This window comes from Papaver somniferum, chromosome 8 (assembly GCF_003573695.1).
Source record: "Papaver somniferum cultivar HN1 chromosome 8, ASM357369v1, whole genome shotgun sequence".
Lineage (NCBI taxonomy): Eukaryota > Viridiplantae > Streptophyta > Magnoliopsida > Ranunculales > Papaveraceae > Papaver > Papaver somniferum.
The window spans coordinates 175,476,761-175,491,880 of record NC_039365.1 but is presented as its reverse complement, the minus strand read 5'-3'; the positions used below and the strand labels follow the sequence as shown (position 1 = coordinate 175,491,880).

Sequence of the window (15,120 nt, the reverse complement as noted above, 5' to 3'; positions counted from 1 at the left end):
TTGACTTGTAGATTTGGCTGATGAGTCCCTGAGCAGCATCTTACATGTTTGTTTGTGAAGACATCCTTAACGGAAATGACAATCCAATTTCCATGGAGATATTAGGAAGTTTAGGAGTTGAATTCCCACAAAATTGGTTAAAAAGACCCAAATCAACAATTCATGTTTGAAATGGACATTTAGATTTTGATACTGTTTAAATGGACAAAAATGTAAAAATAGGCATGATGTAACCAGTTTCATAGTATCTATTTTCAAATATTTTTTCTTATTTTTAATTTACACAGGATGTATCCAGTTTCATCCTTGCTATTTTTTAAATTTAAGCTAGGATGAATCCAGTTTCATCCTTGCTATTTTTTTTTGGCCATTTCACCCAAATTATTTTTTACTCGTCCATTTGAACCGTGATTTAAAAATATTTGGACAAATGACCCATTTTCTGTTGAATTCCAGTTTGGGAAAAGAATGTTGTTATTCATGCTAAGATATCAATTTTGTTAGTTTAATCCCAATAAAAAAGCTGCATTTTAGTATTGTTCTGCATTTTAGTAAGTCGCTAGCCAGATTCTCTCATACAACTATCTTGAAAGCTACTCTCAAGTTATCACTATGCTGCACATTCTCGCTGAGGTGTAAAAGAGGTGTAAAAACAGTTTATTAGAATTGTTAAAGTAACACAAGGCCGAATCTCGCTCATTTCATCCAATTGGAGTTGGAGGCTAGGGTTTTCGCATCAGCCTCAGCCATTAATAAACACAGGTATTTCTTTGAATCCGTTTAGCAGCTTTTAAGAAGAAATTAACATCTCCGTTCAGCAATGGTAGAAAAAATATCTTCTTTTGGTAATGAAGAAAACGAAGTTGATAGAATCAGTATGTTACCAAATGAACTAATTCATCACATCATGTCTTTCAGTGATACAAAATATGGAGTACAAACTTGCGTTTTATCGAAAAGATGGATTCATATTTGGAAATCTCTACCTTTTCTCAACTTCGATTGTTGTTATTACCCGAGCGTATATGCACGGCCGGTTAAATTTAACAATTTTATTAATGGGGTATTCAAGCTCCGCAATGACTGTGACATCCAATGGTTTAGGTTGAGATTCTATAAATTTAGTAGCAGTGCAACAGCAAGTGTTTCCAGATGGGTCGATACTGCCGTTGAGCATAACGTTCAAGAAGTAACACTAAAATTTCATCAGGCATATAATAGTGTTATGACATATGAGATTCCTCTTAGACTGCTTAACTGCAAATCACTGAAAAAGTTGACACTATTGTCTTACGGTTCAGATGTACACATTGTTCTTCCCAATTCAATGAGTTTACCACAGCTTATGTTTATGTGTCTTGGTGGAATTGCACTGTCCAATGCAGGGTTATCGAAAAGGCTCTTTTCAAGCTGTCCACTTCTTGAAACTTTGAACTTAGTTAATTGTGATATACAAACTGATAATCAAGGGAATTTCACTGTTGAGTCTCTCGGTCTTAAGAAGTTTGAATACACTTATCATCATAGTAGTTGTGATCCGAGATATCGTTATCGGAGCAGCACTAGTAGTAGTTCTCGGCGACATCATCTTAATCCTAAAATGATGAAGTTATCTTCCCCTAATCTCATCAGCTTTACCGGTAACTATGGAGATAAAAACCAACAACTGTTCGCCGAGGAAAAAGAAGTGAATGCTATACATATGGTTAAACTTCTTGTGGCCGTTTATAAGGTGGAACAACTCGACTTATCACCTGGATTCCTTGAGGTATGTTTTTAATTTTAATCTTATTAACTCGTTTAAGTAGTTTTGGTTATCCATATATGATTTAGCTTCAAGATTATTTAAGAGAATTTTCTCAAGGTTTTGTCGAGAGCTACCGGCTTGTTGGAATGTCAACACCATTGCTTATGTAATCTTCAATGCTCGAGGCTGGAAACATGGTTTACTGGAGGTAGCTTGCGCATGATAGCGTACTTACTCAAGATCTCTCCGAATATAAAAACTCTGATACTTAAACGAAACGGGGTAATGTTTAACTATCCTCTATGTATTTAGTTTGGTCACTTTATATCTTTAGAACACAGTCTAAAACAACTTCAATGGTGTACATCGGTACTCATTATCAGCATTCATTTCATTGTTTGGATATAGGAAAATTGTTAGACGCTGGAGATGATTGGGAGGTAGGATTCTCATTCCCAGGCATGCTGTCTCATCTCAGCACTGTCCGTATTGAAGAAATTGTAGGATGTGATGCGGAGCTCAAACTTTTGAGTTTTTTGTTGGAAAATGCGAAGGTTTTAGAGGAAGTTACTCTTTACCCTATTACTAACTCACTTCGGAGAGTAAGAAATCAATTTATGAAGAAGTTAAGAGCACTTCCAAGAGCTTCTTCACGCATCAAAATGGGGTGTTGGGTAAGAACAGACGAGGAAACTTACTATGTGCGTATGCTTTAGTCACACAATGAAAAGACGAGACTTTTTTCCGAGCCCCAGTGATGCGAGGTTTCTTCCTTTAGTTTTTCTTTTGTTTTCTGGAGATGTCTTCTTCTGTGAAAAGAATGATGGAAATGTTTGTTTCGAACTTCGTTAAATGCTATTTAAGACTAAATTTCAGTGCCCATTAATTTTGTCTGTAAAACCATCCTATCCTCTAGCTTTAATACTTTTGTGTCTGCAATTCCATATCGAACCGTACAAAGTCTGGTGATTTTATTTGGCACCCAAGGGCAATGTCTTAAGTTGGCACGATGTTGTAGCCCGTATAGCTTAAAGAATCCACATGACTCTTCCTCTCTCCAGTCTCCATGTACAGCCTCCTTTGTCGCTTTGTCTGAAGGTGTGATTGACGATTGGACATATTAGCTCTATCAGATTACTAGGGAAACTGAAACTCCTACAGAAAGCCTTGTATGAACTTGGTATGTTAGAAAATCGGTCATTCAATCTTTAATTATTTCATGAAATAGAATTGTAAAAGTACTACTACATATATGCATAATTCCTATAATTGAAGATAAAAAACAAACTAGTTCTAAAATTTGAGTATAATCTGAATTTGAATTATTTTATTACCCGTGTCTTTCATTGAATGCTATCATTCTCTAAAAGTATATAAAATTTTCTCTGATAGAAAAATTAAAGTATATTAATGGATAGTTCATCCAGAGCTAAATTGGGTGTATACCATTTAATTGGGGCCTATCAAATTTTCCTTCCTACACTTCCGAATTACTATAGGCACCCAAACTTCTAAAAAATACTAATTTACTCCCACATTAATTCCTAAAACTCTCTCATATAAATTCTAATCTTTCTATTTTCAGTAAATCCAAACCTAAAAAAAACTAAACCTAAAAAAACCTTTCTATTTCCATCCCAATCTTTCCAAATTCTCAAAACCCTAATTTTCATCTTCTTCTCCAACGAATCTTCGATCCACACAAGAAAAAGGTAAATCTCCATCAACCCAATCTATGATTCTTCATATCTTGTTGATTTACATATTTAAATCTTCGTTCTTGACAAATCAAAATTTTGATTACACCCGGAATCGGTTTTTATTGACCTATAGAATAAACCGATTATGGGTTTTGTTTTCGTCCATGAAGAGCATGCACAGTAATCGGTTCACCTGATGATTAACATAATCCGATTTTGGGGTAGAAATGAAATATGAAAATACATCACCAGAATCGGTTTATATATGTAATATGTATAATCCGATTACTATAGTCTCTTCATCTTCCTTTCCACAATCGGGTTTTATACATGTACCACATAACCCGATTCCTTTAGTCTCTTCAGAATCAGATTACTTATATTTCTATATGTACCGATTTCTTACTTGTTTTTTGTTTTTTTGTGTAGAATGGACTTCACACACCTAGTATTTTACAATGGAGAGGTAACCTTGGATGATGTTCTGAGGAAACCACAAAGAGTGCCAGAGAGAAGCCTATATAAGTTTGTTATCGGAGCTGAGACCCGTCTTGAACAAGCCCTCGCATTGATTGATATGCTTGCACTGGAAGAGCTTGTTGAGTTTATGAGGTTCGCTAGGATGAGGAAAAACATTATTTCATCTGAGAGGGATCACCACCATGAGTTGGAAGGTATGTTTGAAGAAATGGCTGAATGTATAGCCATGGATGATGCAGAAGCTGCTGCTCTTGATGCTGCTGCTGCTAGTGGTGTTGCAGCTGCTCCAGATGCTAGTGCTGGTGGTGGTGATGTTGCTCCTGATACTGTTGCTGCTGCAAATGCTCCTGGTTCTCCTTAAGTTTTTAAGTTTAACTTTTAAATACTAAAACTTTAAGTTTACAAGACTTGTGGTTGTTTTAAGTCTTTTGGGATGGTTGATGTTTGTATTTTGGATGATATTTGTGTGGTTGATGTTTTTATTTTGGATGATCTTGTGTTGAACTTAATGCACTTAATGTTTAAATTGATTCTAGCCTGACATGCCAACAATCGGTTTACTCGATATGTCAACATAAACCGATTGTGCAAGCCATTCTTCCTAGATGTTTTTAAGCCAAGCTAGAATCGGTTCACATATGAATATATATAAACCGATTAGTGTCAGTGAATTAAATTGTTTTTAATCGGTTTACGTTGGTCGCAAGAAATTCCGATTCCTTGTGGCATACAAACACAATCGGGGTTTACAGTCCTTCTAAAAGATCGATTATTTCAAATTATTTCACGTTTTTCAAAAAAAGAAGTCGTTTGGGACTTTCTCTATAAATAGAGACATCACTCTTGGACCCCATTTACCCCAAAATTGATCATTTTATTCCCCCTCACTCCATATACTCCACAACTACTCATTTCATACATATACATACAAGAAATGACATCATTCGACTCCGTGGAAGATTTGGCAATCATGAAAACATGGTATGCGGAAAATCGATTTAGATGTCAATCCTGCGAAAGGGAGGATTCAACAACCTTTTGAGATAAAGTACACAACAAATTTAGCCGAGAATTTAGGAATCCTAATGCAAGAAGTGTTCAACAACTCCATGATAGGCACCTATTCATCGAAAATGCGATATTTTCTTTTTTAGCTCTCCAACCTCAGATTTTTAACACTCGCCCCTTCATCTTGTCCATTGCACAATTTGTAAGTAATTTTGTGGTTTTTTTTACGTACCCCATGTTGTGTTATCTTCCAACGAAAAACCACTAACAAATGTAAGCTTGTTTTTGTGTTTCTGTAGCACGAAGTCGTGAAAGTGCGCTACTTGGAAGTAAAGGGGGAAGCATTCGCCTTTGATGCAAGCTATTACTTCTTGGCAGATAGAATCCCGGAGGATAACCCGGCCTACTTGGATGTTGTATCGTCGTCGTCGGAGGAAGATTGATGGCTTTAGAAGTTTTTGTATAGGTTTTGTGAGTAGACCTCTATGTAAACCCTCACGAGACTATAACTGGTCCACTAGGGTCGCCTAGGGGTTTAAAGACTTGATGCATGTGCTAAATGCATCCTACAATAATAATGCAATGAAAGAAAATTGGTAATGAAAGGAAACAATCGGTTTATATATGTCATAAGTAAAATCCTATTCTCGAAATCGGTTATAAAACATGTCAATGTTAACTGATTATGGATGTCCTCTGTTAATTCGTAAACACCAATGTAGAATCGATTTACAAGTGAATGAACGTTAACCGATTCTGGGTACTGTTTACGAAAAAAAATGATGTTTTGATGAACTCTCTAACATTAGTTAATCTCACATCCAAAACAAAATTAACCCCTAATACGATTAATTAGTGCTAATTAATCGGGGATAAAATAGGTAGTTTGGTAATTATTTTGATAAGGGAAGGTGTAAAGTGATTTCTAGTGACATTTTTTATCATCTAGCTTTAGGCCCTAATTAAATGGTATAGGCCCCAATTTAGCCAAGTTATTTTACATCTTGTATACTTTTTGAAACATTATTCGGCTTGAACCTTGTACTGTAATTGAATTAAATTAATCAATGATAACAATATCTTGAACTAAATAGAATTTCGTCTCGTATCTTAAGAGTATCTACGCCAAACAACGCATTGATGTAAACCACTTAACTGACATTGTTTCTTGACCTTTATGTTCATCATCCAGTTTTCACTGTTACTTCCACAACCTCCACAATTTTTGTGTCAGTTGGATAGACATCAGCTGTTTGCGAACGGATTTATTTCTTGTTATTATACCAATTATCTTCAGTCTCCTCCAACATCTTAACGGACTTAATTTGTAGAATCAAGACGAAACACAACACGGAAATATACCCAGCAGAAACTCATTTTCCTGTAGCTTTTCTTTTTATTCTTTTTTTTTTTCCTCTCGGCACTTAAAGAAAAAAATGATAATTTATATAAAATAGCATTTACTGTATCATATTTTTCTGAAATACCTAACACGCTTTTAGTACCCTGTTATTAAATCAGGACAAGAGCATGAGATGAATACATGGATTTGGATTTTGGAGGGTGTTTCTTCAATCTTGATCATATATACCTGTAATCTTGGATTGCTGATGCCATCTTTCTCTAAGAACGAGTTTGAGCCAGACGAGTCAGACGACTAAGTAATGACGCGTGCGACAAATCTATTCTACCTCCATACGAGTCAGACTCTGAGTCAGCTAACCAGATAAAAAATTCCCCATGTGTTCTTGTTGGATTTTACGGTAACGTATTTATTATTTGCCAAGCCTGTATCGGCTGTAATATTACTGTACACGGAATTAAGAAGATCTAATGGTCCTACAAGAATGAGACAAGAAATGAACGGTTAATATTTTCTTACACACAATAGGTCGGTGCCTCGGTGGGACTTGACAACCTGATGGATGCGAATAGGAACAAAATTCTGTCCCTAATTGGCTAATTTGCATTAACCAAGGTCTACGGTTCAGTACATACAAAGAAAATGAAAACTGGTGTAATTTTTTACACTAAACTGTGTGTTCCTTATTGTTCTACACTAAAATGGATCATTAATTACAAGTCTAGAATATAATATTTGAGCATTTTTTGGCGAACAAATGGAATTACAAGATGGCGAAGGGAAGATTTCCAATTAACCTATCTGTCTATCTTAATCTCTTTTAAATTTTCAGTTTCAACGCATCAACCAGCAAACCTTTTCTCTTGCTATCATCATAATCCTTCACGTGTCTAATTTTGGAAGAAAATATACAGAATTGGTTAAAATGACCAAAATCAACAATTCCTGGGTGAAAAGGACACGTAGATTTTGATACTGTTTAAATGGAAAAAAATGTAAAAATAGCCAGGATGTAAACAGTTTCATCCTACCCATTTTCAAATACTTTTTCTTATTTTCAATTTACATCAGGATGCATCCAGTTTCATCCTTGCTATTTTTTAAGTTTAAGTCAGGATGAATCAGTTTCATCCTTGCTATTTTTTCCGGTGTCCAATTCACCCATACTAATTTTTACTCGTCCATTTGAACCATGTTTTAAAAATATCTGGACAAATAACCCATTTTCCGAAGAAAATACCCATTTTGTCAAGAATCTTCGTAAGACCGAACTTGATTATCTGTTTAGACTTTAGACAGGAAAGTAAACAATACTGCCGGTGCTCATAAAGTTTATCTTATAGTTTACTCCAACATCTCGGGTTCATTTATGCTAGAATACACAAAACAAATGATGTTATTTAACTTGGAAACCTCGCATGGATGCGAAAGAAAAATGTGTAAATTTATTAAATACCCTTATACAATAATATAAATATCCATATCATTTAAAATACCTTATTCATTAAAAAATAGATTACCCTAATACCCTCATTTACAATATTATTTTCCATTTAAAAATTTTATCCATTAAAAGATAGATTTTTCTATTATTTCACATCCACCAGCAGCACCATTTCACCACCACCAACAGCATCGCCGCCACATCGCCACCACCACCAATCCACCACCACCACTTACTAAATACAACCACCAATAATGTTCCACCACCGCCACACACCACCACCATTGTTGTTGCCGCCGCTGCCGCCATCAATATTAGGTGTCAACAACTGAAGTTCATCCAAAAAATCAAAAGTTCAAAAATATTTGTCAAATTTGGTTGTTGATTCCCTTCTATTGTTGACACACAAACATTGGTTGTTGACTCCCTAAACTAAGGTCAATTTCTATTGTTGATACACAAATATTTGTTGTTGACTCCTTACACTAAGATCAATTTCTATTGTTGATACGCAAATATTGGTTGTTAATTCCATTTTTCCATTGTTGATACACAAACATTGGTTGTTGACTCTTTAAACTAAGGTCAATTTCTATTGTTGATACACAAATATTTGTTGTTGACTCCTTACACTAAGATCAATTTCTATTGTTGATACACAAATATTGGTTGTTGATTCCATTTTTCCATTGTTGATACACAAACATTGGTTGTTGACTCCCTAAACTAAGGTCAATTTCTAGTGTTGATACACAAATATTTGTTGTTGACTCCTTACACTAAGATCAATTTCTATTGTTGATACACAAATATTGGTTGTTGATTCCATTTTTCTATTATTGATACACAAACATTGGTTGTTGACTCCCTAAACTAAGGTCAATTTCTATTGTTGATACACAAATATTTGTTGTTGACTCCTTACACTAAGATCAATTTCTATTGTTGATACACAAATATTGATTGTTGACTACCATTTCTAACATTCTTTATCATTCGAGCCTCACCACCACCACAATCACCATCACAACCACTATAACAACTTCCACTACCACCAGTACAACACCAAATTAAGAGAAGTCTACTTCAGTCGGCACCACTGCCACCACCACAACCATCATCATCAACTAGCATAACAGTAGATTGTGAATCCAGTTAGAAAAATCATTTGGATAAATTTCCTAATTGAGATTTGATATCCTCCAGCACAACCAGTAAGAAGTATCACTACCACCACCATCTCCCAACAACCAAAATCACACCCATCTCTACCAAACTATCACCGCAACCACAATAATTATTGATGTAAGTTGAATTTGGATACGTAGAATACAACAACAAATTATACCTCCTCCACCACCGACAGCACCACCACCATCATCAACTTTAAAAATACCAGAAATCAAAACCTAAAACCTGAATATCATCCAATACTCTCGAGATCAATCAAATTGAGATAAAACACAGATTCAATCTAAATCAAATCATATACAAACACGAAATCAATTTTGAAAAATCTCTGAAACGTAAAAACAAATGCCATACCTCCTCCACCACCGTCGCCGCTTCCAGAACCACCATCGCTATCATCATAATTACTTCTTTCCGTTCAATAATCCGAAAAAGTTAACTACAATATTACCAGAAATGTAAACCTAAAATTGATCTCGATCTCAATCTCAATCTCGTTGAATCTGATTTAAAAAATTAATATTTAGACGAAGAAGAAGATGAAGAGGGGGTCTCATCGGTTGCTGATAATTGTGGATTAAATCCTGAATCAGTTGGCGGCGACGAATGTGGTGGTAGAAGATGAAGAAAAAGAAAAGGAAGGATCAACTTCCGGTGATGAAGCTAGAGTAGGGGTTGTGCAGAAAGCATGAAAATAAGATTAAAGCGAAGGAGCTGATGGTGGTGGCAGCGGCGGAGCTGGTGGTGGTGGTTGCAGTGGTACTGTTGTTGGTTGAAAGAACATGAGAGAAAGAAGAAGTGGGAAAGTGAATCAATCGCAAGTTAGAAGAAAAAGGGTAAATATGGAAAGAATAATAACGTTGATGGATCCTTGGTGGACTTATATAGAAAAAGGGGTATATTTGTTGTGTCATAAGGGTATTTATCAAATACATGAAAAGGAGGGGCAATTATATAATTATCACAAGAGAAATTATAGTTTTGTCCTATTTATAAGGGACACGTAGCTAACCGATTAAGATAATTCACATTTTTATAACCATTTGCGATGAGCTAAGCAGGAGATAGGTCGCAAATCGTATGAAATTTTATAAACAAACAGAGATAATATGAAATGAGCTAACGGAACATCGATTCTCACAGTGTATGGCATGCGTATATATAGCTTAGTCGTTGGAACAAAAATAGAAATAAAAGAGTACTCGACCTTTAGCTTTTCTGGGCCGGTTATACCGAAATTGGCCCAGTTAGAACAACCTAAGTTTCGTCTGATGTGATAACACATATCGTGCCTTGTGGAGCTTTTGAGGATCCCATGAACACGCAAATGCTCCCACCGCAGAACAACACGACCCTTGCATAGCAGCATTAATCATTATTAGCTACTCCCTCTGTTTCTGAAAGACCGTCCTCTATTTCATTTTGGTATGTTTCAAAATTGTGTCCAACTTATGTTTATAGTTATATTTTTCTAATAAACTCTCTAATATACCCTTAAAGTTTTATATTCATAAATTCTTTTTTAATGGTCCCAATCTAAAATATTAATGAAATTTGTATAATTAAGGAAACAAATATATCCGTCATTTCTTTTAGCTTTCTTTTTTTAATTTTCTATTTACAATCCCATAACAATTTTTGGTAGTTTTTATTACTAATATTTTTATCCAAATAAATTATGCAAGTAACCAAGGGTATGCATGTAAACTACTACGGTCTCCTTAATATTTTGACAAAGTCAAAGCGGACTGTCTTTTGAAAACGGAGGGAGTATATTGATATTACCAACACAGTTTCTTATTGTTTACTTCCCACGTCCTAAATCCTAATTCAACTTTCACACCAAGATCAAGGAAATGCAGAAACACACTTCGGTAATTACTGGGCATATATGTTTATTTTTACAGAGAAGAATATGCTTAACTAGCAAAGATAAGATTAGAATTAAGGTTTAGGCACTCAGCATATGGCCGTTTGAGATTGTTGGAATCTTGCAACAATTGAAGAAACGTCAGATGTATCAAACAATAATATAAAGAATAGTATCAAACAACTCTACCACGAACAAATTGATGAGGGCAGAATCACAGGTTCAACAAGCTGTCCTTAACACATTAGTTCGCGGGTATACTCTGAAGTAATGCTAAACCCCAACGTGCGAAGATGTGTCCAGGATAAGACTGCCCGATATAACTTGAGTTAGCACAACGCAAGTTACCCACTCTTGAACTCAGCAACAGGGATGGAAGCAAAACGCCGCACAAAATATAAGAAGAAGAAGAAAAGTAGACCTAGAGATAGTCGCTGCTTATGTGTTTTTTAAAAACAGAATTTCGAGTCATATTTATAGGATGAGATCCTTGCAGATCAAGTTAGGTTTTTTGTTTTCTTCAAAAACAAGTAAAACTCGTAAAAGGAATTTCCCACAAATAAAACTCTTAAAAAATAATTTTGGAATTAAATTCCTAAAGAAAAAATTCTCCAAAAAGTAAATCCGAATAGGAAAGGGACTTGGTGCATGGTATATGCGTATATCGCATGGGTCAAAATATGTATTTTTGCCCACCCGCTCCACCCACGTTTTACAATTCATACATAAGTGTATGATTATATAGTGGAGCTCCTCTTTAGTTTTCCACAATGTGGGACTAAAGGTTCCACTTCATTCACCCAAAAATGAGTGAGTATCCTTAGACCCTTAGGTCATTAGATCAAACCATACCAAGACCATAAAATCTTTTTAATTAAAACTCATTTTCTCCAACAATCCCCCACATGAATGAAATATCGGAAAACGAAAAAATCAGAGTAAGGAAAATACCATTTAGGCAAAGGTGTCCATGAGGTCTTGAACCTTGCTTAGTGAGAAGTTACCGGAACTACTAGCTAAACAGTGAACGCGATGTCTTGAACTGCTAGCGTTTGGTGTAGTTCAAATAATATCCACGCATGATATCCTCCAAGTGTTGCTAAGTTCGTGCCGTTTTGTCCATTTTGGCCCTGGACATACTGTTTCTCAGAATGCTCTAAAGAATTGGCTCCATTCTCATAGGAAGCGACCCACTTCCTCATTCAGATAGGTGAGTTCCATCAAGAGTGCTTACTGCTACACCCCACTTCAATCTTAAATTGAAACTATAGAACTCATTAAGACTTAATTAAAAGTCATCCTCCACATGCAGTCACACTATCACATCAACACCATAGGGAAGGGACAGATAATAAAATTATCTGATAGTGTTTACCTTTAACTACCACAAATTAGTTGTCTCATTCGAAACCTTGATCTTGGAATCTCCAGTCAGCAAGGTTGAGTATCCTTCATGGCAAGTTTAATTATTTGAGCCTAAGCCCCATCCCCTTCGATGCTTTACTAACTATCTCCTTGGACAAGCCTTTCGTCAAAGGGTCCGCGATATTCTCCTTGGACCTTGTCCAATCTATGGAAATAACGCCTGTTGAGATTAGTAATTTCAAAGAATCATGTCTTCTACGCATATGTATAGACTTTCCATTGTAGAAGCTATTTTTAGCTCTACCTATTGCAGATTTGCTGTCACAATGTATAGATATAGCTGGCACAGGCCTATGCCAGAGAGGAATATCTTCTAAAAAGTTTCTTAGCCATTCGGCCTCCTCTCCTGCTTTATCTAACGCAATAAACTCCGACTCCATAGTTGAGCGAGCTATACATGTCTGTTTGGAACTCTTCCAAGATACAGACGCACCTGCTAGAGTGAATACATATCCACTCGTAGACTTAGACTCCTCTGAGTCTGCTATCCAGTTCGCATCGCAAAATCCCTCAAGGACGGCCGGATACCCTTCGTAATTCAAACAAAAGGTCATTGTGTACTTCAAGTACTTTAGCACTCTATTAAGTGCATCCCAATGTTTCTGCCCTGGATTACAAGTATACCTGCTTAACCTACTCACAGCATAAGCAATGTCTGGTCTCGTACAATTCATCAAATACATCAGACTTCCTATGACTCTGAGTATTCAAGTTGGTTAACACCTACACCCTTATTCTTCATGAGTTTGCAAGAAGAATCATATGGAGTGCAAACAGGTTTACAGTCAAACTGATTATATTTCTTAAGTATGGATTCAACATAATGAGACTGACTCAGACTATAGCCATTAGAAGTTTTTCTAATCTTCATCCCTAATATGACATCAGCGGGGCCTAAGTCTTTCATGTCAAAGTTCTCATTCAACATTTTCTTAGTGGTATTAATAACATCCATGTTTGTACCTAGTATAAGCATATCATCAACATACAAGCATACAATCACACAGGCATCCTTGACAAGTTTAGTATAAACACACTTATCAGATTCATTAATTCTAAAACCACTAGAAATCATCACATGATCAAATTTCTCATGCCACTGTTTAGGTGCTTGTTTCAATCCATACAAAGATTTCTTCAGTTTACAAACCTTCTTCTCACAACCTTTAACTACAAATCCTTCGGGTTGTTCCATATAAATTTCTTCATCTAATTCACCATTCAAAAACGCTGTCTTTACATCCATTTGATGTATCTGTAGGTTATGGACAGAAGCTATAGCAATTAACATCCTAATGGAGCTAATTCTACTTACTGGTGAATATGTATCAAAGAAGTCTATACCTTCTATCTGTTTATAGCCTTTCGCTACCAACCTAGCCTTGTATTTTTCAATAGTTCCATTTATATTACGTTTTCTCTTGAAAATCCATTTACAACCTATGGCCTTAGACCCTGGAGGTAAATCTACAAGTTCAAAAGTACCGTTTTCTCGAATGGAATCCATTTCACTAATTGAAGCTTCTTTCCACCACGGAGCTTCAGGACAAGTCATGGCTTCTTTGTAAGTCTGAGGATCAGACTCGGCTAGGTATGTAATGCAACCAGGATAGGTTTTCATAGTTTTAACCCTTTTACCTCTTCTAGGTTCTATTTCTGGTTCATCTTCCTCTAAAGGTAATGACTGACTGGATGATGTAAATTCTAGGGGATCATCTAAACATCTCTTTCGAGAATCACGTTTCATAGGAAAAACATTCTCAAAGAACTCAGCATCCCTAGACTCCATGATAGTATTCAACCCTATGTCAGAAATTTCAGAACTCACAACCATAAACCTATGAGCACTAGAATGCTCAGGATACCCTATAAAAACACAATCAACGGTTTTGGGTCCTATCTTATTTGTCTTAGGAGGAGGGATGGCCACCTTTGCCAAGCACCCCCACACTTTGAAGTAATCATAAGATGGTTGTTTACTTTTCCATAACTCATATGGACTTTTATCTGATCCTTTAAAGGGTACTCTGTTCAGGATGTAATTGGCTGAGAGGATAGCCCCCCCCACAAATTCGAAGGTAATCCTGAACTAATCAACATGGCATTCATCATATCCTTAAGGGTACGGTTCTTTCGTTCAGCTACACCATTGGATTGAGGTGAATAAGGGGCTGTAGTTTCATGTATTATCCCATGTTCTTCACAGAAATCTCCAATAGGAATTAGATACTCACCACCACGGTCAGACCTAAAAGTTTTAATGGTAGCATTCAATTGGTTTTCAACTTCACGTTTATATATCTTAAAGGCTTCTAAGGCATTGTCCTTCCCTCTAAGCAAATAAACCTGACAGTACCTCGTACAATCATCTATAAAAGTGACAAACCATTTCTTACCACCTCTAGTTTGAACTGACTTCATGTCAACTACGTCTGAATGAATCAATTCTAAGGGTTTAGTGTTTCTCTGGACATTCTTCCTGAATGATTTCTTAGCATGCTTAGATTCTACGCAAATCTCACACTTATAACTTTTATCCAAAGTGAATTTGGGTATGCAGCCTACGCTAGCCAGTTTATGCATTGATTTGTAATTTACATGACCAAGTCTACCATGCCAAACATTCGATGACACACACATGTAAGCAGAAGAATCATTCAATTTCACTTCAGGACAGGTTACATTAAGTTTGTAAAGACCCCAGTCTTATAACCCTTACCCACATAATCATTGCCCTTAGTTACTATAAGTTTTCCAGACTCAATTGAAACTTTAAAACCCTTATCATCTAAAACAGAACAAGAAACAAGATTTTTGCAGATGTCTGGAACATGAAGAACTTCATTCAATGTGAGAGTCTTGCCAGATGTGAGCTTCAGACCGACCTTTCCT

The 15,120-nt window shown here is 36.0% G+C and overlaps 1 protein-coding gene across 1 annotated transcript; it reads left to right on the top strand.

The window, feature by feature from the left end:
* The first annotated feature begins 820 nt into the window (after window positions 1–820).
* On the top strand, window positions 821–4,288 carry LOC113306497 (F-box/LRR-repeat protein At3g58900-like). The gene is made up of 3 exons (XM_026555427.1): window positions 821–1,768; window positions 2,089–2,414; window positions 3,877–4,288. Exons 1-3 carry the CDS (start codon window positions 821–823, stop codon window positions 4,286–4,288), a joined length of 1,686 nt encoding a protein of 561 aa, XP_026411212.1.
* The last annotated feature ends 10,832 nt before the right edge of the window (window positions 4,289–15,120 follow it).